Source organism: Actinia tenebrosa, unplaced genomic scaffold (assembly GCF_029948245.1).
Source record: "Actinia tenebrosa isolate PJP-AT-01 unplaced genomic scaffold, QUT_ActTen_1.0 PGA_scaffold1__47_contigs__length_23844297, whole genome shotgun sequence".
Lineage (NCBI taxonomy): Eukaryota > Metazoa > Cnidaria > Anthozoa > Actiniaria > Actiniidae > Actinia > Actinia tenebrosa.
Window position 1 is genome coordinate 20,460,742 of NW_028292578.1, and position 23,627 is coordinate 20,484,368.

At 37.1% G+C, this 23,627-nt stretch overlaps 2 protein-coding genes across 2 annotated transcripts; one reads left to right on the forward strand and one right to left on the reverse strand.

The window, feature by feature from the left end:
• The first annotated feature begins 99 nt into the window (after positions 1-99).
• On the forward strand, positions 100-14,809 carry LOC116288913 (uncharacterized). Its single transcript, XM_089032503.1, has 7 exons — positions 100-290; positions 427-505; positions 5,433-5,497; positions 6,160-6,272; positions 8,214-9,110; positions 9,289-10,824; positions 11,163-14,809. The coding sequence occupies exons 1-7, from the start codon at positions 100-102 to the stop codon at positions 11,378-11,380; spliced, it is 3,099 nt and encodes a 1,032-aa protein (XP_088888629.1). The 3' UTR covers positions 11,381-14,809.
• An 846-nt stretch (positions 14,810-15,655) lies between these two features.
• On the reverse strand, positions 15,656-23,289 carry LOC116288940 (uncharacterized). Its single transcript, XM_031695807.2, has 4 exons — positions 20,782-23,289; positions 19,026-19,177; positions 18,085-18,159; positions 15,656-17,372 (listed from the first exon to the last, which is right to left on the reverse strand). Exons 1-4 carry the CDS (start codon positions 22,790-22,792, stop codon positions 17,103-17,105), a joined length of 2,508 nt encoding a protein of 835 aa, XP_031551667.2. The 5' UTR covers positions 22,793-23,289; the 3' UTR covers positions 15,656-17,102.
• Positions 23,290-23,627: the final 338 nt, after the last annotated feature.

The following is a 23,627-nucleotide window of genomic DNA, read 5'->3' on the forward strand; positions in this document are numbered from 1 at the left end:
AATATGGATGAGATAAATAAATAGCCACGTGGAGGTCCAGTGCGCGTGCGCACTCCTTGTCCCAGCTAAGCCTCGTTATGATGTGTATACCCGTAGGGGATGCTGGGTAATCTCACAGCGCGCTCCTCTTCGATCGTCTTTATGCAAATCTGCGCATCGTCGCCAGTATTTTCTAACACCACCCTTCACGAGCTTCTAATTTGGTCCTCCACTATTTCTCGCCATTCCAAGGTACTTCAAACCAGTCCACAGTGCCTCGGGATGTCCTCTGGAATATCTAGGAAGAAGCGGTGAGTATTTTAGCCCGTGATCGAGACGGTTTCCGTAAAATCTTCGAGTTTCCGTGTTTCGTTTTTGTGGCGTGACGTTCGCGTCGAAGGGTTTGCGTTTGAATTGTTTTTCTTATTTTTCCCTTCTACCTCCTAGGCTAAGCCTTCAGGACATCGTAGATAAACTCTCACTTGAAGTTTTAGAAAAGGTTTCGGAGGATGTCGAGATCGAAGAGGTAGGAAAAAGGTCGTTCGAGGCAGCGCACCGCGCAGTCATGTCAGTTTCATTTACATTCTGGCCGCTCTGCCACTGCGCCCGGCCAGAAAATATTACCTTTATAACTTTTCTCGCCGTTTGCGCCTAAAATCTTCACTGCGCACTGTCAACATACTACACAATTTATAAGCTGATAGTTGCAGATGCCTTACGCAGTATTTTAAAGCGAAAATTCGTTATATTTTTTATAATAATTGAGGTTAAAATCCACATGGATTTGGTCCTGTCTCTTTCCAAACCGAACTTCAAAGCGAAGATACGACTTCCTCTGCTTCGGTTCAGCACTCTCTGGAACGGTTAGATTTAATTATTTTTCTTAAGTTCTCAGTAAAGGTATTTTCAAAAATCTATTTATTAGATTGGGGCAAAAATAAGGGTAGTTTCAGCACGAAATGTTGGTGTGCGCACTCGAGAAAGAATCGTAACGAGATTTACACCTCGCAATCGCGGGCGGTAAGTTGGTGCACTACCGGCGCGCTTAAAGAATATTCCACGATGTCTGCAGCGGCCGATTTGATATATTTTTAGCCTGAACATCTTCATAAGGCAAAGCTTGTTTTATTTCAAGTAATACTTCAGGTTTTCGATAATCTAGAAAACCCTCACACCGCGCGCAGCCTAAATATTCTAGAACAACTTGTGACTCGCATTCATCAAAGCTTAACAGGAGCGAACAGGTATTAAACCAAATACAAAATCTAATTTTCAACGCGTGTTTTTTTCCCTCGCTCCTTGTTGACTCAATCGGCTTCCATATAATACAGTTATAGCCAAATCTCAAGCGATTAAGCGCTGTTTTTATAGTTTCTTTACGTGGTATTTTTCATTCTTCGTCGCGCGTCGTGGTTTACTTGGATTCAGTGTTCGAAATGTGTTTGTATTTCTCTGCGCTCTCGCAAAACTTGCTCTTGCTTGCTTATGCAAAAGCAGATGACGCGATTTTTAAGTCATAAGGACAGTGATTCTATTCCAAACGTTCAAAATCTAAAAGCATTTGAAAAATCGAGAAATGCGTGGGGGTTTTCTCAAGTTAAAACTACGTAATTACACTAAGACTAATGAAGCATAGAGACAGTTTTTGGCTTTGAACGTTTTTCATTTTGGTCAATGATGAGCGACTTAGAGCGCTGGAGCAGCGTTTCACCCCCAGAATATAACACTGCGATCTTGAGATCCGTTTCCTCCCCCTTTTTGTCATCCAATCTACTAAACATCTAAAGCCGAACTTAGAAAATTACGGATCAGTTTTCAACTCCGATCTCGAAGCATTTGCCGCCGAAACACTGCAAACATACCGGATTCTGTACGGAGTTTTAAGTAAACACATCTTCTATCCCAATGTACGCAGTACAATTTGACTTTTATGTAGTAATATTCAAGGCATATTTTTTCTTCCTATTTATTAATTATTTCTAAAATTAGATTTTTACATAATTTTCGAGGCGAGAAAGATTTGTTATCACGTGACGTTTCATTTAACAAATAGTTTTCCATTATTGATTTGAATTCTGAGAAGTCTTTGAGATAATTTGTCAATAATCTCGCTTCTTTGCACTTGAAAAATATTCCTCAAATTTCTAATGAACTTTTGCAAACTTTGCTTGATGTGGCTGGAATGAAGTGAAGCAATTATCTGCCAGGACTTTTTGACATTTAAAATATATTTTATCTTCTGATGTTATCTTGTGTAATTATCACCATTATGACATTTAGATTGGGTGATAGTGTGTAGTAATCCAAACTTAAATGCCTTCACTTTGAAATATATATTCAAATAATTATGTCATTTCATTCCGAAGGGTTATTCTACTCTTACTTTTTTTGTATTCTCATACCTTTGTAGTTTTTCAGAGAATTCAAGAATTATTTTAATCAGTGTTTCTACCATTTTAATCCTTTTGAGAAATGAACTGAAAAAATGAAAGAACGATTGAAATTATTGGTTTGTGAGCATTGCATTCGTTGGTAATACCTTTTGTCTCAAGTTTCCAAAACATTTTAAATGATACATTAATTGTTGGGGCAGACCTATATACTGCAGCAAATGGCAGCAAAATTAATGTAAGAAGTATTCTGATTTGTTGGCTTGTATTTACTCACCTCACACTGTGATTGGTCAATATTTGTTGGAGAGAAGCCACTTAGGAGTCACAACATTTTATTACTCTTGCATCTTGTACATCCAGTGACATATTCAGATGATTTTAATCGGGTCTAGGCTTCAACCTAGAATATATACCAAGAATATCAAATAGAACCAATATACAACTATCTTTTCAAAATTTCAAATTATATACTTATTTTTTAATGCCAAAGTATGGTTGGGTATTCGTCACCTAATCCACGTCACCCTAAGGCTGGACACCTCACCCACTAAGTTTGCCCATTTCAGCCACAAAAGACCTTTTCTGCTTAGGAGTAATGCTTTCTCATTTCAGACCATTATCATTTATTTGTCCAACAGTTGTGCACAACTTAAACAAAGAATTTTATTTTCAAGAAAATGAAGAGTGGTCTAAAATGGGAAAACATTATGCCCAAGGGGAAAAGTTAAAACTAATATGCACACTAATATGTTGCATTATTTTGGACCATGCATGCATGCATCGATTTCTTTCTTTATGCAAGTTTAATATAATGTTCAAAATAAATACATAGAACACTAAGATTGATTTAGTGAGGTCTGACTCAAGCATCAAAACTTGTTATCAAACCAACCTTATTTATTCCAAAAATTAAAGAATCAAAAACTACTTTGCTATGCTTTCATTTAGATAAAAAACTTTTCTTTTTTGAAATTTTATTTCTTACATTTTTTTTTTTTTTTTTTTTGCCCTTTTCTGATTTGTCATCTATTATTGATTTTCCATTTTAAGGTCTAATGGAAACCTCAATTTTCCATAGGTTAATTTATGGCATGTTATGAAAATTTTCAAGAAGCCTTTTTAGTTGCATTGAACATTGTAGTCAGACTTACTTGTTTCATTAAAGTGATCATCTTGTATTTTTCCATCTTAAAGTCCCATAGTAATAGAAGATGCATATTCTGGCTATACCTATCTGTTATTTTTAGATTGTTTCTTTGGATCAAGTATTGTAAATCTAAATCTTTAATCTGCAAAGGTTGCCCCCATCACTACAAATATATATATATATATACTGAACATTGCTTTCAAAATGAGTAAAAATCAAGTATAAAGTCATAATCATTCAAATCAACCAAGATAATGCTCAAGTACCACATCAAAAGTTTAATCAGATTAGACAAATTTGTTGGAGTATATAACATAATGGGATAATCTTAGTGTTCATCGGGCTTCATGAATATAGAGAGGGTTGTGTCTACGAAACCAGAGGATGAGGGATAAGAATTACTTCGTAATTACTTAGTAAGAATAAACATTGTATTTTAAGATTTCTTTTTAAACAATCAGGACTTTTATTGCTAATTTTTGTGGACATAATACATAGACCATATTTAAAACAATTGATAGTTAAAAGTAATATATATAGCAACATTTGATAAGCTGCCACCCCTTTAAATTTGTCTATTTTGGGTTAAATTTTTGCAAAGTTGAGATCAAAGTTTGAACATGCTTGCCCTCGTTTATTTAGAGGAAGAAAAATGTATGCTGCTTAAATTTTGATGATCTGACAAGGTTTCTGACAAGAAAATATATAAATGTGCTATATCAATAGCCTCTCGGCTGTACATGTATGTGTATCTACTTACATTTCCAATACCTTTCACGAATTATCTTTATTACCAGTGGTGACGCTAGCTAGAATGAACTACTAGGAACTTTTAATCTGGGACCAGATCTGTCTATGCAAACTTAGATTCAAAGCCTTTTTTGTGGCTACTTAAATATGTTTTAACAGTCATCATGAACACAAGTGTTGTGAGGCCAGCTGGCCTTGAGAAGCATTGAGGTTTTAAGATCTATTTTATATGAAAGATAACATTAAACAGGTCAATGCTTAAGGACAACTAGAAGTGGTTATCAAACACAAAAAGTCACAAAGTTTCTAACATAATCTCTTCAGATGATTAAATAAAAGAAATTATCTAGCAGCCATGCAATTACAAAGGTAAAAGATCAATGAGATCTCTACAGAATCTCTCTTAATCTCTCTCTCAATATGCAAAGTTTACTTTCTTATTTAAAAACAACTAGTGTCCAAAGATAGTAAGTAGCAAGAAGATGCCAAACAGGGCCCTGTTGTACGATGGGTGAATAATATTATCTGATGGATAGATCTTATCCAGTCAATAAATTTATTGGATAACAGCATTGACTTATCCATTGGACACCACTATTCACCCTTTGTACGACCAGGCCCAGAAGGAATACTTTTGGAATATTCACACATTTATTCCCAGTTCAATAGTGTTAGTTTGAAATCATTTTCTTTTGTCCTTTTATGTTTTTAATAAGAAGAGTAGAAACATTTCTTCCTGAGTATGAATATCACAAGACAAAATTATCCAGAAAAAAATTGGAAAGCTATATTTCACCAGACTTTACAGACTTTACTGAGCGTTTATCTTGTGCACTGTGATTGGCTGAGCAGTGATCTTGTGCAGTGTGATTGGCTGAGCAGTGATCTTGTGCACTTTGATTTGCTGAGCAGTGATTTCATTCACTGTGATTGGCTGATCAGTGATGTCATGCACTGTGATTGGCTGAGCAGAGATGTCATGCACTGTGATTGGCTGATCAGTGATCTCATACACTTTGATTGGCTGAGCAGTGATCACTGTGGCTCAAAGAAGTCATTACTTTCATAAATGATGTTGCTGTAGGAATATGCTATGCCATTTCACAATCATGTTGTGCATAAACCCAATGAATTAACCATTTTATTCATATTTAAAATTTTAGGTTAAACCCTCAGATGAACCTTCTCTGCCTGTTGTTCAGGAAAAACGTCGTTCCAGCACACACAGGTATTCCTTGATTCCATTTCATAAATACATTATATTGAAGAAATAGAAAATGGTGCACACACTGTGTGCATGAATAAAGCAAGCAGAATAAAAGGGAAGATATTAGCATGTAAATGCTACTCTTAATTCCAACGTTAAATAAAGTTTACTACTAGTACTAATGCTGCCACTACACCACCCACTACAATCACCACCACTTCCACTACTACTCGAGTGTTCTGCCAATCCTGGATTAAACAAGCATTCTGTTATTAATAACAAAAGAGGAGAAATCACCAATGTCAGTAGTTTCGAGCAATTTTACAATGTATTGCACTATTAGCCTTACTTGTATGACTTAAAAAGAGGATATTTGAATGGAGGCTCAGTCTTATTTACTACAGTGATTGGCTTTGCTTAGTTCTTGACAAAAATGGGAACTGGAAAGATAAGAGGGGATACATGGTTTATTTTCTGAAAAAATAGATAAAGTTAAGTTTTTAGGAGGGATTACATGCTAGATTAGATGTTGGGGTGTCTAGTCTTAAAAATTAAGTCAAGTTAAGTCAATCAAGATAGCTTAAAGGAGGAAAGGCTTTCTTTACAATTCCCAAGGATTAGTGATGTTCTTCAATACCAGGCTGTGTAATGATTGATTGTGGATTGCTTGTTGACTGTTTTAGATTACATCTGGCCAAGGCATTTGCAGCCCCAAGTTCACCCAATGTGAGTGAGTCAAGTGCTGAAGATGCTCCAATCTCTGACAAAGAAGTCATTGAAGATGAGTTACCAAAAGGTGAGGAATAGAAATCTTGGTGAAGAAAGCTGATATTTTTACTCTCTTAAAATTTTTGTCCCTCCCTCCATTTTGTTTTTAACACCTTCCTTCCTCTTCCTTTCCTGCTCCCTTCCGCATTCCTTCCTTGCTTACTTCCTCTTACTTTAATCTCAGTTTTCTTTTTCCTTCCTTTTCTTCTTTCTATCTCTCTCTTTCTCCTTCTCTCATGTCCTTACCTTTTTGAATTCTTTTCTTTTTCACCTTCTCAATTTGTAATCTTCTCATTTCTAATCCTTAATTCCTTGCTTTCTCCCTTGCATAGCTTAATCCTTTCTAGCTTCTATTTTTCTTCTTTCGTTTCTTTACTTCTTTCTACTCCCTTCTCTCGTTCTCCTGCCCTCATTTACCTCTTTGCTTTCCTTTCTTCCTCATCTTCTTCAAACTTCTTAATTTATTAGCCTTTATTCAATACAGAAAGTCGTTTTCCCCAGTTATATCTGAGTTACAAAACAGCCTTAATCAGTGTGGTCTTTGATGTCTTTGGTGTCTTTCACAACACTAGAAACGAAAACTTTTACATCACTTTAAAGGTCGACCTTTCGAGATGTTTTGGTCAGTTTGTCTTGGCAATTTTAGACCTGAATATAAATAGATAAAACGACTTGCCTTCTTTAAATACTAAGCTGCCTCAAATTTCTTTTTTAAATGTCACCTTCAACATACTAAACTAAGAATGTAACCTATACAAAAAAAAAGAGTCTTTTGAAAACCTGACACCGTCAGTAAGAAAATTTGCAAAACAAATGTTTATTTTGGCGAAGTGAAGACAGAATAGCTTGGGGTTTCTCTGAGTCTTTCTGAAGAGTTTCGTTAAAAAACACTGCAGACTTTTGAGTTTTAACAGTTATTGAAAAAGATGTTAAGTTTTCAGTTATATTATTATTAAGCTTCCTTTTTTGGTTTAGAAAACTTTTGGTTGCGATGATAGTTGTATGGTTTCAGTGTTTGTTTTTGAGGAAAGTAAATACGAACTAACATATTTTGCATGGCACTGCAAATTTGTTTTGCAAACAACGGAAGCAGTACCTATATATTGACCTTTTTTACAAGTTTTTAACACCTATGATTGCATAGCAACTGAGAACTTTATTTAAGACAATAAAATTGAAACATGCATTTTAAATTTTGCATCACTTTTGCAACTTCCAACCTCTGTTTTAAAAAATCTAGATAGAAACAAGGTTTCCTAAAAGTGTCAGCTACGCATTCAAAATTTTCACAGTACGAAAGGATTTTCCTTAGTAATTTAACTAATTCACCAATTATTTTATAATATGTTTACTGATTATATAGGTTGCTATCAATAGATGTCACTTCCGGTAATAGTTTTTTTTGATGGCTTGTAGAATCCTGGAGGTTGTTTTGATCTCTTGTTTTCTGGTTTGATGTCGTGAAAATAGTCAAATACAATAGTTTGATGACTTATTTTGATATGTTTTGACTTAGCATCCGCTAGTTGCCCCCCAGTCAACCGCTTGTTTGCCCCCCAGTCAACTCCAAAAAGTCACGTGATTGATAGTAAGCAATTTCCGTTTGCAAAGTTACGTTTATTAGTCTCTTTTGTTCTTTGGTCGACCAACCGTCTTTTCTTTCTTCCTTGGCGATAATTCTTTACGCATGACAGCAGTTTTGTTTTCAATTTGTTTTTTCTTACAAAATACATATATTAAGTATTATTCTTTCTTGCATAAAATAGCGTTACAGCAATAATTTCATTTTTTGTCATCAAATTTTTAAATAATTATTTTTTTGCTTTGTTTGTTTGTTCGTTCATTCGTTCCTCCGTTCGTTCGTTCGTACGTTTAAGTTACATATGTAACTGCTCAAACACTGTCGTGTTTTATCTTTGAATTTTCCATGTATCTTAAGTCATTTTGTTTGTCTCTTTTATCTTCATAGAAAGTGGCCCAGTAGAGCCCATGAGATGTGGCGTTTGTGGTCTTCGTGTCTTCAAGTCCTATCGTTACATCAGCCGAAGCAACGCGCCAATGCACCTCAAGATATTCTTCGACCCCGACACAGAAAGATTCCGAGTCTGCAAACGATGTTTTAGCTCCAAAGAACGATGTCGACAAAACCTGGCTCTACTTCTTTTAAAATCCCAAACTGAAGAGAACACCCATTTGAGGAGCCCTCTTGGAACGACACAAGGTCGAAGGACGCAAGGTCTAAAATACATCTTTCGCGATATCGGTCGAAGTCTAAAAAGACCATACGAGGATCTCATTTGTGACGAAAAGTTTGATGACGATTATCTTAGTGACGGCGATGAAAATGTCCCTCTAAAAGCCATAAAGAAAGAACCAATTTCTGCCAAGAAGTTCAAAAATGATGCAGAAAACCCGTCCGGTACAGGCATTGTCACAGTCGTTCGTCCGTCCAGGAATACCTACCAAATCTTCCCTAACCATCTTACAATATATGGAGAGTTAGGACAAAATAAAACCATCGAAGCTGATGGAAAACCCGAAGTCAATGAAGATATGACTTTGATAAAGACGAATAACAAAGTACCAGAAGAGAAAACTGTGGAAAAGGATGATAAAGATGGCGGTTTACCGAGCACTAATGGTGAATTGAAAAGCGAAATACGAACGATAAACTATAAGTTGACGTTGCTTGATCATGCGTACGCCCTTCCTGCTGCAAAGACTGTCAAGTCGTACAACAGGCCGCCTAAACCTGTTCTGGAAAATCTACCAAAGGTTAAGAATGACTCCGTGGCTAAAGCTGCCATCAAGAATTTGATTAAGAACAATAGTATGGTGACGAAGAAGGTTCCAAGTGCCTCTACTGGTAGGTTTTGTGAGATTCAGTCGTTCAGCATTCATCGCTATATATGCCTCGTACTTCTTGCCTGCCTGCTGGCTCGCTCCCTGCTTCCTTTCCTTATTTTTCCTTACATCCATCCATCTATCCATCCATTTCCTTACTTTTTTTTTCTTAATTTGTTGATAACTTTTTTTATTTCCAGAAAATAACTCAAGTCAGCCTACCAGGACCTGTGGGATAATCTGCTCCATATGCAAAACCCTCGTCACCAAGTCATACAGCTGTTATCGAAAAGAAAACGCCCCCGAAAAGATCAAATCTTACTTTACTGGTGACGTTAAAGTCATGAAAGTCTGCCGAAGATGCGTCCCGTACAAGAAGCCAAAGGGAGACGTACAACCTTCTAAAGCCGTCAAGAACAAAGTAAAAATATTGCAAGCCAAGCTCATAAAACAGAAGATTAAGAACGCGAAGAAAGCGTCTAGAACAGAAGCAAAAGCTTCAAAGAACGAGATCTCTACGCAGACGAAAGATAAAACCGGTCAAAAGTCGACAAAAGATGAAACCAAGGTCAAGGAAAAGGAAAAGGAAGTGAAAAAAGTTGAACCATCAGTCTTACATCTGTCGCCGAAGAAAGACACAACGGTCGTACAGGTGTCGATTAAGAACGGCAAAGTCGAAAGCACGTCAAATAATATCATTAAGACCATTTTCCCGCCAATTGGGAACCCTGCTAGCATTGAGATAAAATCTGACTCCAATAAACCAAAGACAAGCAACCAGAAAGCTGCGCAAAAGACAGATGTAGACGTTAAAACGGCTTCGAATGTGCAACAGCTTGGCCCTGTTATGTTGGTGCATTTGAAGGCTCCTCTTTCTCTGGACAAGGAGCAAACTGGCGGGAGCTCTGGTAGTGTCGACTTTGGGACCCAACCAATGCACTCTATGATAGGATTAAAGAAAGCCGCTAAGTCAAAAACTAGTAAGAAAGAGGAAGACGGCGAGAAAAAGACAGAACGAAAGCAAACAAAAGAAACAGCAAAAGGAGTCGACGCGAGTAAAAGTCCGGAAGACAGCAAGAAGACAGAAGAAAGCAAAAAAGTCGCAGAAACTGTGAACGAGAAAGAGAAAGATTCTAGTCAAGCTAAGATAGAGAACGAAAAATCGAAGGAAAAGGAGAAAGAGACCGTTATAAAAGACAAAGATTTGAAGGCTAAAAGTAAAACAGAAGTGACAAAAGAAAACCCTCCTGAGAAAGGAACTGTGCCGCGAAAAGTAAATGTTGACTTGCAGAATTCAAAAGTTGAAGGAAAAACAGCAAAGCCGCTAATGACTAGTTCTAAGCCCTTGATTGAACCCGTTAGGTCAAGTCCAAGAAGAGAAAAAAATATCATTCCACCTGAGAAGACGAAGAAAGAACCTGAGCTAAAAATCCCAGCAACGAAGAAGAAAAAGGAAACTGGTGAACTTGAATCCGAGTCCACAAAACAAACAGACGAAAAACCAAACACGAAGCGAAACGAGGAAAAAATAAACGAAAAACAGAGCGAAGAAAAACCAAATGAAAAGGTCGAGGTTGTTACTTTGAAGAGGTCGACTCGTAAAGGACGAGGCATGAAGAGAAAAGACTCTGAGAGTGAAACGTCGAGTACTGCTGGTAGTGTTGATGGCGACAAGAAAGAAATTAAAAGAGCTCGCAGTGCGGAAGCGAAGAACGTGGAGAATGACAAGAAAACTGGTGAGTTCAAGATTCTCCTCGATATGGTGAAGGTTTTTTTGCATACCAAGCTTGAAATAAATTATATTTATGTTTAATAATGCCAGGACAGACGAAAATCAATATCGGGGAAGTGTGCAGACAAAGTTTGGAAAAATACGAAAAATGCCAAATTTGATGTAACCTTTCGCTGATTGGATTCGCATCTCCTATAGTGCGTTTCAAGCTTGATATGCAGCGACAAAACCTTTACCAACCTTTTTTGAAATCTTCGTTTGGGACAAAGTTGACAAATCATCATGTTCTCATGTTCAAAAATCTAAGCTTCAGTTTTATTTTTCATTTTTTTCCCCAATTAGAAATGTCAGTGACCAATCACAATTACTCAACACGTTGGGCCCAGTCTCCTATCAAATGTGGTTGCTGTCATGAAAATGTTGTCAAGTCATACCGCTGTATACAACTTGGATCATCGCCGGCGCACCTGAAGCCAGTCTTTTCAAAAGAAGGAAAAAACAATTTGAGGATTTGCAGAAAGTGCCTTAACTTTCCTTCCAGAGTTAAGTCCTTTTTATAAGTGTTTAGATTTAATTATTATAATAATAAGATATTGCTGGTTGCCTAGCTTTCACTAATGTTGCATGCTCATTTGAGGCTTGGCAACACGCATTACTCATTTTTGCTCCGAGAGCTGGCACTTCTTTCAGTCCTTTACTTGGTGGAAACCAAAACTATACCCAGGACCCTGTTCTTGCTGCGCATGCGCAGGAGGAAGCGCAACAGAGCTCTGGTCTAGTGAACGACCATTTCTCGGTCTGTGTAAATCCCGTAGTGCTTATGAAAATCAGAGAGAGTCTTAGAAGTTGAAATGTAGCCGTAGGTTGAAACTGAATTTACTTGTTGTGGTCAAAGACTGGCAATGGAATGCTTCGTTTCAGCATTCGAGACTATATATTTGCTTAAGCCCTCGCTTGTTTTCCTTGTGCTTGCATCGCTACTGAACATCAGGCGTAACTTTTGGTCTTTTTCTATTGATTTGAGCCCACATCAATATGGCATGACAACTTATAGGATACTTTTACATTTAGCTAAATGTGCGCTCTCTATGATTCGTGCTATCGAAAAGAATCCTCAGCCAAAACAAAATTGGCAAAAATAATCTAGTGAAACAACTTTCTTTTTTATGTAATTATGTCTAAATTAAATCGGCCCGGAATAGGACTTATTATGGCCACGATTCACATTGATCGTAATCCTGATATTTATATGTCGAACATAATAATCTAAAAACCAATGGCATTATATATTATGAAGTAGTATGAATATACTCAGAATAAGCGAAGAAAATAACTTAATCTCTAGATACAAGTGCTGGGATTTTTTTCTCAAGATGGCCGCGGCAACGTGGCTTTTAGCACCACAAGTTTGAGCTTTGAGTAGCATTTGGCTCGATATCTTCGCTTTCTCTAGTTGCGAACTTTTTTGTAGTAGAAGACGAAACTAAAAATCAGAAAGTTGAGTAGCGTCAGCTTGGTATTCATTCGCGGTTGCAGTACGTGTTTTGTAGCACGTGTGCAACTTAGGCGTGAAAAATTGGACCCGCCCCTCTCTTCCCTCGGGTGTAATTTTGTCAAAACGACCGGAAATCATTTCCATAGACCATGTGGGTAAAGGGAGAAAGCTATTAAACGAGTATACAATGACAAAACAATTATGCCACATGCGTTCTAAACCTCAATTTTCACTAAACATTAAATATCTTTGAGTAAACACGTTTCTAGTACCTAGTCCCCTTACCGTTAGGAAAAACACAGGGTGACCATCAAAAATAGATATTTTATGCTTTTTATAAAATGCGAGTCAAGTTAAAAGAAAAACCTAAAATATAACTTGAATTATGTTTCAAAGCAACCGATGATTAGATTTACTTCTGTGAACCTTTTAGATCAAAGTTTTAATGTAGTTTAGAGTATTTGGTGCAGAAATAATGAAAAAAATCATATTTATTGGTAGTGCAATATAACTATAATGCTGAAGAAATAGAAAACGAGCGCGCGTGCTGTGTGCAGTTACAAAGCACGCGGGGGTTGGCAGAACACGAGAGAATTGTTAGGAGAAGCACGACGCGTAGCGGAGTGCCTTCTCGAAACTGAAATTGCGCGCGCGTGCTGTGTGCTCTCATAGTGCAGTTTTCGTATGACTGTGAAAAGCTCAGTGCCGTAAGCGTGACGTGCCGTGACCGTGATGCTTTCTAGAATTATAATTGGCTGATTTTTTTCACGCGCAATATGATTGGTCTAAAAGTGCCGTGATCTTGGCGTGACCGTGTCCGCGCCGTGTTTATGCCGTGTTCCGGGTATTTGATTGGATGGAGAGTAAATTCTCGTGCAATGTGATTTGTCTGGCGTATCCCTTGCTGTGTCACGGCCGTGTTCGTGCCGTGAACTTTTCACAGTCATACGAAAACTGCACTAAAACACGCGCTCCCAACCAATCAGAACGCGAGTTTTGGAACAGTTATTTTATAACATTTTTTTAACCCTATGTCCCTACTTGGGACACTCTTTCGAAGTTAATCCATCTAAATATTGAATGAAAACTGCAGCTATTCAGGAAAAAGAAGGAAGGAAAAAGAAATGTTAGCTTTGTTAAAGGGAGCCAATAATAAGTATAGAGTGCACGCACAAAAACCGTGAATAATATTTAGTACTAATTAGTAGTAATTCATACAGAATCCTTTGTTTCCTATTGTTTGATTATTACTATTTGGTACTAAAAATTAGTATTTGTTTCACGGGTTTAGTGCGAGCACTCTATCTGAATTAGTTGCAAATTGCTAACTTCTATGGGTGCAAAACTCTAAAAACTAAAACAAAATTAGTGTTCTTTGGTACTCGTTGGCTGTTTTTTTCCTATCAACCCATCAAACTAGATAAACTTGAATACTTTATGGCCAACCAGTAATCTTGCAAATCGTGCCATGTTGCAAATCGGAATTGAACGCTATGTAATTCCTAAGTTTTTATATAAAAAATAATACGAAAATCCAGAAATCAAGAACACAGATATCAGAAAGCCGTTAAAAAATCATGTAACATTTTCTGAATTTATATAACTGGATTGTTACTGGTAGAATGAGCTGACTACGCTTTAGTACAGTGAAAATTGTTATTGGTCATTAATTGCAGGCGTGAACTGAAAAGCCTAGAGTAGTTTCGCTTGCAACACAAGCATCAGCAATATACACAGACTCGTTGCAGCTCTGCTTTAACCACTTGTGTACTACCAGAATCCCTTGCTATTCTCATAAAAGACTACAAATTTAAACGCAAAGAAAATTTACTTGCCGTGAAGCATTCTGGTAGTTGTAGTAGAATGACTCCATCATGCAACAATCTATTGCTGCTGCCGAGCAACGCAGAATTTGAGTCTGCGTGTACTATCGATACTCGAGCTGCAATACACACTTAATTTATCCTAATTATCCTAATCTTGTTCTTCTGTCTGTGTTCTAAATCATGTCACTGGAAGAGAACACTGCACCTGTCACTTTTCGTATATTCATCTCTCTCGTACCCTATGCCTCATGTTGTTACCTTTAAATGTAAGACTGAGAGATATTTGGGTACACCTAGGTAGGAACACAATCCCCACTTCCAAAATAGTTTTACTGTAGCTTTTTCCCTCGAGGAAGAATTTTAACGAAGTCGCCCTGCAAAGAATCCTGGGGCTGAATTCTCATCCCAAAATTCTTTGCGGGGTAGTTTCGTTACCAGTCTTTTTTGAGGTTTATTTGGACTTGGAGTGTCTTCATGCAACGGTTTCCAAGTGTTATATTGTTAATGATATTTGTACAAAATTATTAAAAGATAAAATTTGCCGCTTGATTACAAACTGATCAGGCTTGATCGTGTTATTTATGTTTGAGCTTGATGGCAATCATGACTGAACAATATGTAATTTTTATCTCAATTTCATGGTTTGAAATAAAAACCTTAAAGGTAAACATGTCTGAGTGTGGCTTGGCTTTGATATTATCCCTTTCCCCTTCCCATCCAGGGGGGTCACAGGGTGCCCGTGACCCCCCTTTCAAAGCCAAAAACAATCTAACCGGCAGTTGATGCAGTGTGTGAAGATTTGTTTAGACTTAACTTAAGCAGTTAAGAAAATCAGTTTTCTCGCTTCTCGGAGCCGTCTTTTCGTTTCCCCTCTATCGACCATGATTCTCATATGACGTCATAATGACAAATTGGTATGTAAGGACCACCCACCCACCCCCCCCCCAATTACAAATCCTGGATACGCTCATGCCATATCGGTTCAAGTAACCTTCAGCCCTACGAAAACGGTCACGCAGACTCTAAGAAGGTCTGCGTACTAAGGTTACGGTTCAAGGAGACAGATTCATATGACTAGGGGAATAACTGTAGACTGACTTCCAACCGAATGTCCTTGAATTAAGTGATTTGGTTGAGAAACGCGCGACTCTGATTGGTTCTGGATACAAGCTATTTATCAGTTCTAGTCATGATGTTGTATGTTACCTTCAATTTCATTGGTCAAGACACTTGTTTCTCCCTTTTCGATTGGTTAAGAGTGGAAGCCATTTAGTAGTCACGGTATTACGTAACTCCTCAATTTTATTGGTCGAGACACTTGAACCTCAGCTTTTGATTGGGCATGATTAAGATTGGAAGCCATTCAGTAGTCGGGGAAAAATGTATGTTGTTATCAATTAATTAATATCAATGAGAAAAAAATGATGCTCACGCTAATAAATTGGTCATCAAAAGTGAAAAAAGAACATCCTAACCATCTCATTCTATACTCTATAAGAATGCAACAGCTCCAATTTTTTTGATTGCTAGTATATTATTTTATTTACAAGATTTGGATTACATTTTTAAAATATGAAACGATTACACAAAATAATGTTACCAAAAATAAGCATTTTCTGACCGGCACAAATGATAAATATGTATTATTTATTTAAATATTTTATTAAATATTATCGAACATTATCAAAGACACAGATATCAAAATACAGTGTAGCGAATGATTCCTGAATGCTGAATGCTGTGAAGGAAAGCCACATGGATGATCGTTTTTACCTTGGGCGTAAAGTTTACCCGTTTTAGACCAGCTGTTATTACCTGTAGCATCTTTTTTTTTGTCTAACGGTTACGTATAAAAAGATATATGAATACGAATACAACTCAAACAAACAATCTTTTTTCAAGAAAATGACACGTGGTCTGAAATGGGAAAACATCACGCCCTAGCTACAAATGGTGAATTGGTAATGAGCTTTTAAGACCCGTTCGTGCAGGAGACTTTTGATGGAACTTTCATCGCAGTTTAAGCATTTTTACAACAAAATTCGCCCGTGCGAAAGAGCCTTGGCAAAAGTACAAGAAAACTACGTGTTTTTCTTGCATCGCAAGAGCGAAAAAAAGCAATATCTAAGTCCAGCAGAACATGTTCCTACAACATTATCTGTAGTTGCTATAAAAAAATAAATCTTACTCTTTTCAAGAGCTATTAATGAGTAACTGTTGCCAATGAGGACAGATGTCTCGAGTCGTGTTCGGAGGGAGGGGTGGGGAGGTCAATTTTTGATAGGGGAGGGGTGGGAGAAATACTATTGTTAGCTTTTATACAGTCAAAATAGAAAGTATACAGATTTGATTGAAGGATCCTTTTGATTGGACCAGAGATTCCAATTTTGGAAATTGTCGACGTTATGATTAACTGAACTAATTGGTCTTACACTGAGTTAAGTAGTATTAAATTCTTAATCATCGAAATATTTTACAGACTGAATTTCAAATTTCTCAAAACTCTCTTGAAAGATCGCCATTATCATCACATCGGTGACAAGTACCTTCAGTTTACGTTTGCATCAGAATTTCTCCAAAAGGGCGGAATTGCTGGTTTTTAATCTTTCCCAAGAGAATGAAATAGCAAAAAACACGGCGGCCATGTTGGATGATATAACAAGAGAGACTAATAGCACATTTTTTGTTAAATTCATCCAACATGGTGGCTGTGAAAACCGTCAATACTTAAGCTTACGGTCGCATGTGCTTCAGTGGCTAGTGAAACACAAGTTTGTTATATATCTATCTATATACAAAATAGTTTGAATGATGTTGGATGACGTCGACGATGACGTCGGTGCTGCAAAAATTAAGGGGGCGCAGCACTGTTATATCCCAATGAAATTCTTTTTAAGCGTACCATTATTTTTTGCACTAGTGTCGTAAATAAAGTTTTACTTCAATATCTCCGGCTTCGATTCACGACTCATTCTCAGGGCCTCTTGTCGTAGAATGATCGTGCGTCGTCGTATCTTTATTATTGCCAGGTTGCGATTCGTTCTTCTCCCCGCTGCTGTCTACGTCTTTTGCTTTGTGTATTCTCAAGTGTTTGGTCAGATGGTCGCTGCGCCCAAAAGCCTTGTTACAGATATTGCACCGATGAGCTTTCTCTTTCGTATGAGTTCGTAGGTGTCTTTGTAGTTCGTCCGAACGAGTGAAGCTTTTTCCGCAATGCATTCCATCGACGCTCTGTGGCAAACGTATTAGAAAACAATAAATAGCCCGCTACATTGACGTTTTTTAAGCAAGAGGAAGGATGCGTGTAGCTTGGTTAACGGCGCTTTGGGGAGGGGAGAAGGGAGGAGAAAGGGGAGGGTGAAACTTAATGAGCCTGCGCTCACTCACACTAACCTCATAATAGAAAATTGTATAAAAGAATTCTAATAGAGAAAATGAATAAAGAGAAAGAATCTCAGGCACCGTTAGATGCTATTTTTAGAATCACATTTACCATGTTTTTTTGAGAATGCGCAGTATTATGCGTGCAGTAAAACAAACGATTATTTGAATGATCTTAAAAATAGCATCGATGACTCTAAAAATAGCATCAATGATTCTAAAAATAACACATAACACATGGAAGAGTGTTAATGATGGGGCGTGGGGATTCTTTCTCTTAGTTAATTTTCTCTTGATTCTGCACTTCATATCGCTCAGGGTAAGGTTAAAATAGTAGTCCAAAATAGTGACCCCATACTGACCAGTGAAAACCCCCTCCCCTCCCCCCTTCGATGCTGGGTGTTCATTATTACTATTTCTATGCATAAATATGTTATTTATTACACATAAAAACCCACAGTATATTCATTTCTGAAATTTGACTTTTAGTTTCGAAAATATTAATTAAGTAAAAAATCTACAAATTTGTTTCGGTGTAAATTTGATGGATGTAAAGACTTACCCAACTACAGACAAAGGGTCGTTCCCCTCTGTGCCATCTTAAATGAGCCTTTAGGTGAGAGGTCTTGCCATACACCTAAAAAAAACATCACAATTTTACCACCAGAAAAAAAGGCCTCTTCTGAGTTAGATAAACAGGGTGTATGGGTAAAAATAACTCCATGTGAGTTATCGCATTTTGCCAAAAAAACATTCATTTTTGTCCTTCACTTGTTCTCTGTGGGTCAGGTGCTAAGCCCTACCCCATGGGGGAGGGGGTCAATTTGTCTCCACTAGTGAGAAGATTAACTATAATATTTGGTCTAATCATGGTGTAGACGATGTCACTATAAAATGATCTTCTAAGACAAAATGTTTTATCACTTTAGTTATTTGTGGTAAATTTAACTATTTATATACTCGTGTTGCTCCAGGTTTTCCCCTCTGAGGGCCACAGGTTTTGTTAGGCACTGGTCGTAAAGTGCTACCCTCTTATTAAGACAAGGACTATATACATATTTATATGAGCCAATCAAACATGGCATGATCACATACAGAAAAATAAAATGATTTTTGTAAACATCAATTAGACTTTTTTTTCTTCTATGTACATACGGGTGTAAAATATTTTAAATTTGAATATTGGAAAGTAATATTTAAATTCATTTTAACACTAGATATTGAATCAGGGATTATCTCCTCTCTGTCTTCTCATGGAAACATTCAAGACGATTTCATTAAAACAATAAAGAGATTCATAATTATATCAGAAATTCAGCAGGAAAACAAAAACAAAAACTAGGAAAAAATCCAAGGTAAATTAATAATAAAAATAAGGAGGAAAATTATGTAGGTAGAACTAGAATTATTTGATGTATTGTTGTCTTCCAGCATATTTTAAATAATTCAAAGCTTAGTTTATATTTGAATGAGGTGTGAACATAGTTAGCACCTACTACTCACCTTTCCACAACCAATATAGTGACAATTATGGTATTTTGGCTGCATTGGACTGGGATTACTATTAACACCTGCAACACAGTTTGGACATGCACACTGGCTCTTGCGCCGTAACATGTCTTTGTTGAATGGAATGCCTACAGTTGCGCATGGACCTGGTTTGAAATGATTGTATAGAAAAAATTAATAATCAATAATATGTGATAATAGAATGGGAATGCATGTCTCTGTACTGTGATATAAACACGCTGGGAGCTGTAGAGCATGAGAGATGCAAGTTTAGGAACGCAAGGCATAGCCAAGTGTTCTCCTTCTCAAGTGCTCTACAGCTCCCAGAGTGTTTATGTCACAATACTGAGTCATAAGCAGTCGTTTTATATTGTTTTTAGGAGATATTTTTGAACAATATTTTCCACGAGTCTATCTCTTTCCTTGGATATTAACATAGCAGCCAGCCAACCAATCAGCATGTGCATTATGTCTCTTATAGTACACTCAACAAAATTACTCGACTCTGATTGGTCGAGAAGAGTACAATTATAGCGTTAATTGTACTCTGTAGGAGTACCGAATTAAGTCGCTTTGGAAAAAAAAGCTGTAAAAACTAATAAGAACTAATCTTTTTTATGCATTTCAGTTGCGCGATGGACTGAAAATCGGCCGCCAAATAGACAAAGATGAACGGCATCGCTTCGCATTTTTTACTGAAATTTTGTTGAGTGAACTATAAACAAAAAATCACACAATCTTCTCGTACAATTTGGAATTAATAGACACTCGTAATGTTTTGAAAGTTCTTTAATTGTACTACGCCTAAAGGCTCGTGAAATTACAAGAACTTTCAAAACATTACTCGTGTCTATTAATTTCCAAATTATACTCAAGATCATGCAATTTTCTATACAAATGCTTTCTAAAATTATACATAAATTACATATATTGTATAATATTATTGACCCTTTCTATGAAACCTCAGGGAGAGTCAAATTAGAGGACAAAACTTTTTTTTGCTATGGAGGTCGTATAGCTCTATAACTCCCTCCGTGAAAATTAATATGTGAGTTATGTATGCATTAGAATATTGAATGTATTGGTTGTCTGTAAGTAAAAGTGAAAGTGGGCCAGACTGTAATCCCTTATAATCCTTAACTAAAACTTGTACAGGCTTAGTCTTGTTTAAATGCAAAGCATTCGCCAAAGTCAATTATCATGTACAGAATATGCAACTGCAACAATCATTGCCAATTACTTGTAAATAAATATTATGTTTAGACTTCAAGCTACTTTTTCTTAGAAAATAATCTGAGCTTCAGACATTTTTTTTTTTTCATGGGAAGAGATGATATTAGCTTGAGAAAAAATTTTTTTATATCTCTAATAATTTACCAAGCACAAAACCAACACCGCATGCTCATAACCAATGCTATGAATGCCACAGAATGGTAACTAATGGTATCTATGAGCAGCTAACTTATCAATTAACTGGTAGAAATTAGTATGAAGTCAGTGAAAACCTTGGTAACCATTAAATGAGAAAAGTGGATAAATTTATTGGAAAACAGCGCTAGCATCGACTTATCAACTGGATAAGGATTTATCTGCCCAATAGCACTATCCAGGCTTTGTACAAACGGACCCAGGCCTAGAAAAGATTGGACATTACCCCCAGAAAAGTGACAATATGTTTAGTATGGAATTTGTACTAAATTTTTTTTTTGTTTCCCTAACAATGAAAAAGGAATTTTATGTTGTCACTTACCAACAAAGCCCATTAGTTGTTTATTATTCTGCTGTTCAGAAATATTATTCACATCTGGGATAAGCTTGGAGACCAGATCCGATAGATTCTGTATTGGCGATGTAGGCATCTGAGGTGACATCACCCTTTGTACTGCATTACCTTGCTGTACAATATGTAATGGTAACATATCTGGTTGATGCTGCATTGTACTCACGTAGGGCTGGGATTGGTTGGTAGCATCGATAGGGTACTGTATAGGATATGTTGTTGGGATTGACTGCAAGGGACAGGGTTTTTTAGAATGAACAAGAGCTGCTTCATTGCCAGAAACGTTCTTGTTAGGAACACTCTTCCTCTTGCGAAAAACATCCTTCTGATTCATCACTGGTTTATTTCCATTACTGGCTGCAAAACTGTTCTGGAATGACATCAACTGTCCATTGAAAAATATATTTTCTGGATTTTGTCTTGGAAGGATAGGAACAAGCTTACTTGCAGCAGTACCCTTCCTTGTACTTTCCTTTCCATATTTCTCCTTAGTGTTTGTCTTATTGTTCAGAGTTTTTGCCTTTTTTACTGCAGCTTCCTGCTTGACAGTCCAGTTTTGAGGATTACTTTTAAGCTCGTTGGTAATACCAGGAGCAAAATCATCCTTATTCGATAATTTTGAGCCAAAATCTGTCTGTTCAGTGTTAGAAAATGTTGTTTGATCCACAACACCCAAATGTGACAAAGGAATTAAAGATCCATGATTCAGAGTTGAACATTTTAAGCCTTCAGTTGGATTGCCCAAAGCATTAGTCTGCTCTGATGAACCAGACTTAAGATCGACATAAGAAACATGAGATTTCGGTGGCGAAGAATTGTCATACATTTTGCTTACTTGTTTGTTCTCTGCCTGGTCATGTTGATGTGGGCCAGGAAATTCAGCTTCAACTTTGCATGATATTGTTGAATCTTCAAACTGTTTCTTACAAGTTGTTAACTCATTTTTACCCTGGTTATATCCCTTTAGGACATTCCGAGTGAAAGTATCTTGGCTGTCATTCCTGGTCATTCGGTGAGTACTCGACGTCTCGATAAAGCACTGAGTTACTTCTGGTGGTACAGGCATATCTGTTGTAACACCAGCATTACAAGTCTGCATAATATCAACCCTTACTTTTACAGTAGACACAACATCAGAGTCTTTCCTAGGCCAGACATTTTCTGGCTTCACAGTTAATTCCACTTCATGTCTGTATGGATACTGGTTACCGCAGGTCTTAGAATCCCCATTACTCAAACCAAACTCTCCTTTGAGATTCTTTTCCGAGTTTACACTTGAATAATTATATTTTATACCACCTGGGCAGTGTTTGGAAAATCTGTCAGGGCCATTGAATCTAACACCTTCAAAATTTTGGTACAACTTTGGTGCGTTTTGAGACCGAATACCACCACTATCTCTCTCACTATTCGTAAAGCTATAAGGTATTGGTTTCTGAGGGTACTGTTCCAAACCATTGACGATTTTTCGTCTCGTCTGAGAATGACAAGAATGATTGTCATTCTCTGTTGACGACTCTGAAGATTTCAAGTGAGTTTTATTATTATTATTATTCAATAAAAGACGTTTCTTCGAAGGACTCTCAGTGATCTCAGGAATGTAGTTTAGAAAGTCTTCTTGACATGCTTGTTCTAAGGCGTTTGAAAACTCTCTGGACGATAAAATTGGCAGTGGAGTCGTGTTGAAGCTGTAAACAATCTCACTGCAACCAGAACCAAGTTCAGCTCGGGAATCCAACTGCGTTGAATTGGCGTAGGGACAGTAATTATAATACCTTTTGTTTCTGTCGGATGGTTCGAGAAATTCCAAATCAGGGTCGCTGTCATCACCTTTCTGACCTCGGATCGATCTTAACGACTCCAGAAATGAAAAGTTTTTCGAAGTGAAGCCTTCACTTTGGGTAGAGTTTCTCGAAGAACTCGAAACATCGGCTGTATTGTCGACGAGCATCAGCTGTTGTCTTGTTTCTTCCAACTCCATTATCTTCTCTCTTGTTCCTTGGCCAAATTTAGTGATTTCAATTTGTTTATAAGTTCTAAATGACTCTCAAAATTCTCCAAGATTGACACATAGGTTAGAAGTTTAGCTATCACATGTAAGTGTCTTCTTCAAAATCAAAGTTTTCCGTTGACTTGGTTCGAGTTTTTAGGCTCACATCGCCGCGAAACCACCCAAGCAGTCAAACTTAACCAGCACATTGAAAAACAAGAGTATTTTGTGGGCTTCCAAATCATAATTGTTGATTAATTGTTAGGTATGTCCCTAGGGTGATCAACTGCTCTGTTTAGGTCTTTTACTCGCTAAACAGAGACTAGTTATCACTGGCTTGTCTCTTAACGCATCGTTGAGCAACAAGAATCAAATACATGAATAAAAATCCTATGGAAATCATCCAACTCGGTCACTAATGCGATCAATTTGAAAGTCATTTCTGAACTTGAAGAAAACATTCTCTCTTCTTCAAACCATTCAGTTGAAATTCTGCGACAGAACCACCTCCCCAGCCCCCTTGAACCCGTAGTTTAGCTTCCAGGGACGGGTAGGTAGGTACGTTAATGGATTTTATAGCATTTTTTCACCTTTAAAAATTATATAAATACTTTCAGTGCTCTAGTTTATGTTACGTTAACGAAGTGTAAATAAATCCACCAGTTTGACAAACAAAAAAACTTGTGGTTTGTGTAGTGATTACTAAATCTTGTTATCTCGTGCCCAAAGGGATTATTGGTCCGGATGTACGGGAATGGATTTCAAAAGACGTTTTTGTTTTTTGTCTCTTGCATGGCCGTTCCATTAGTGGAAGACGCAGTTCGCA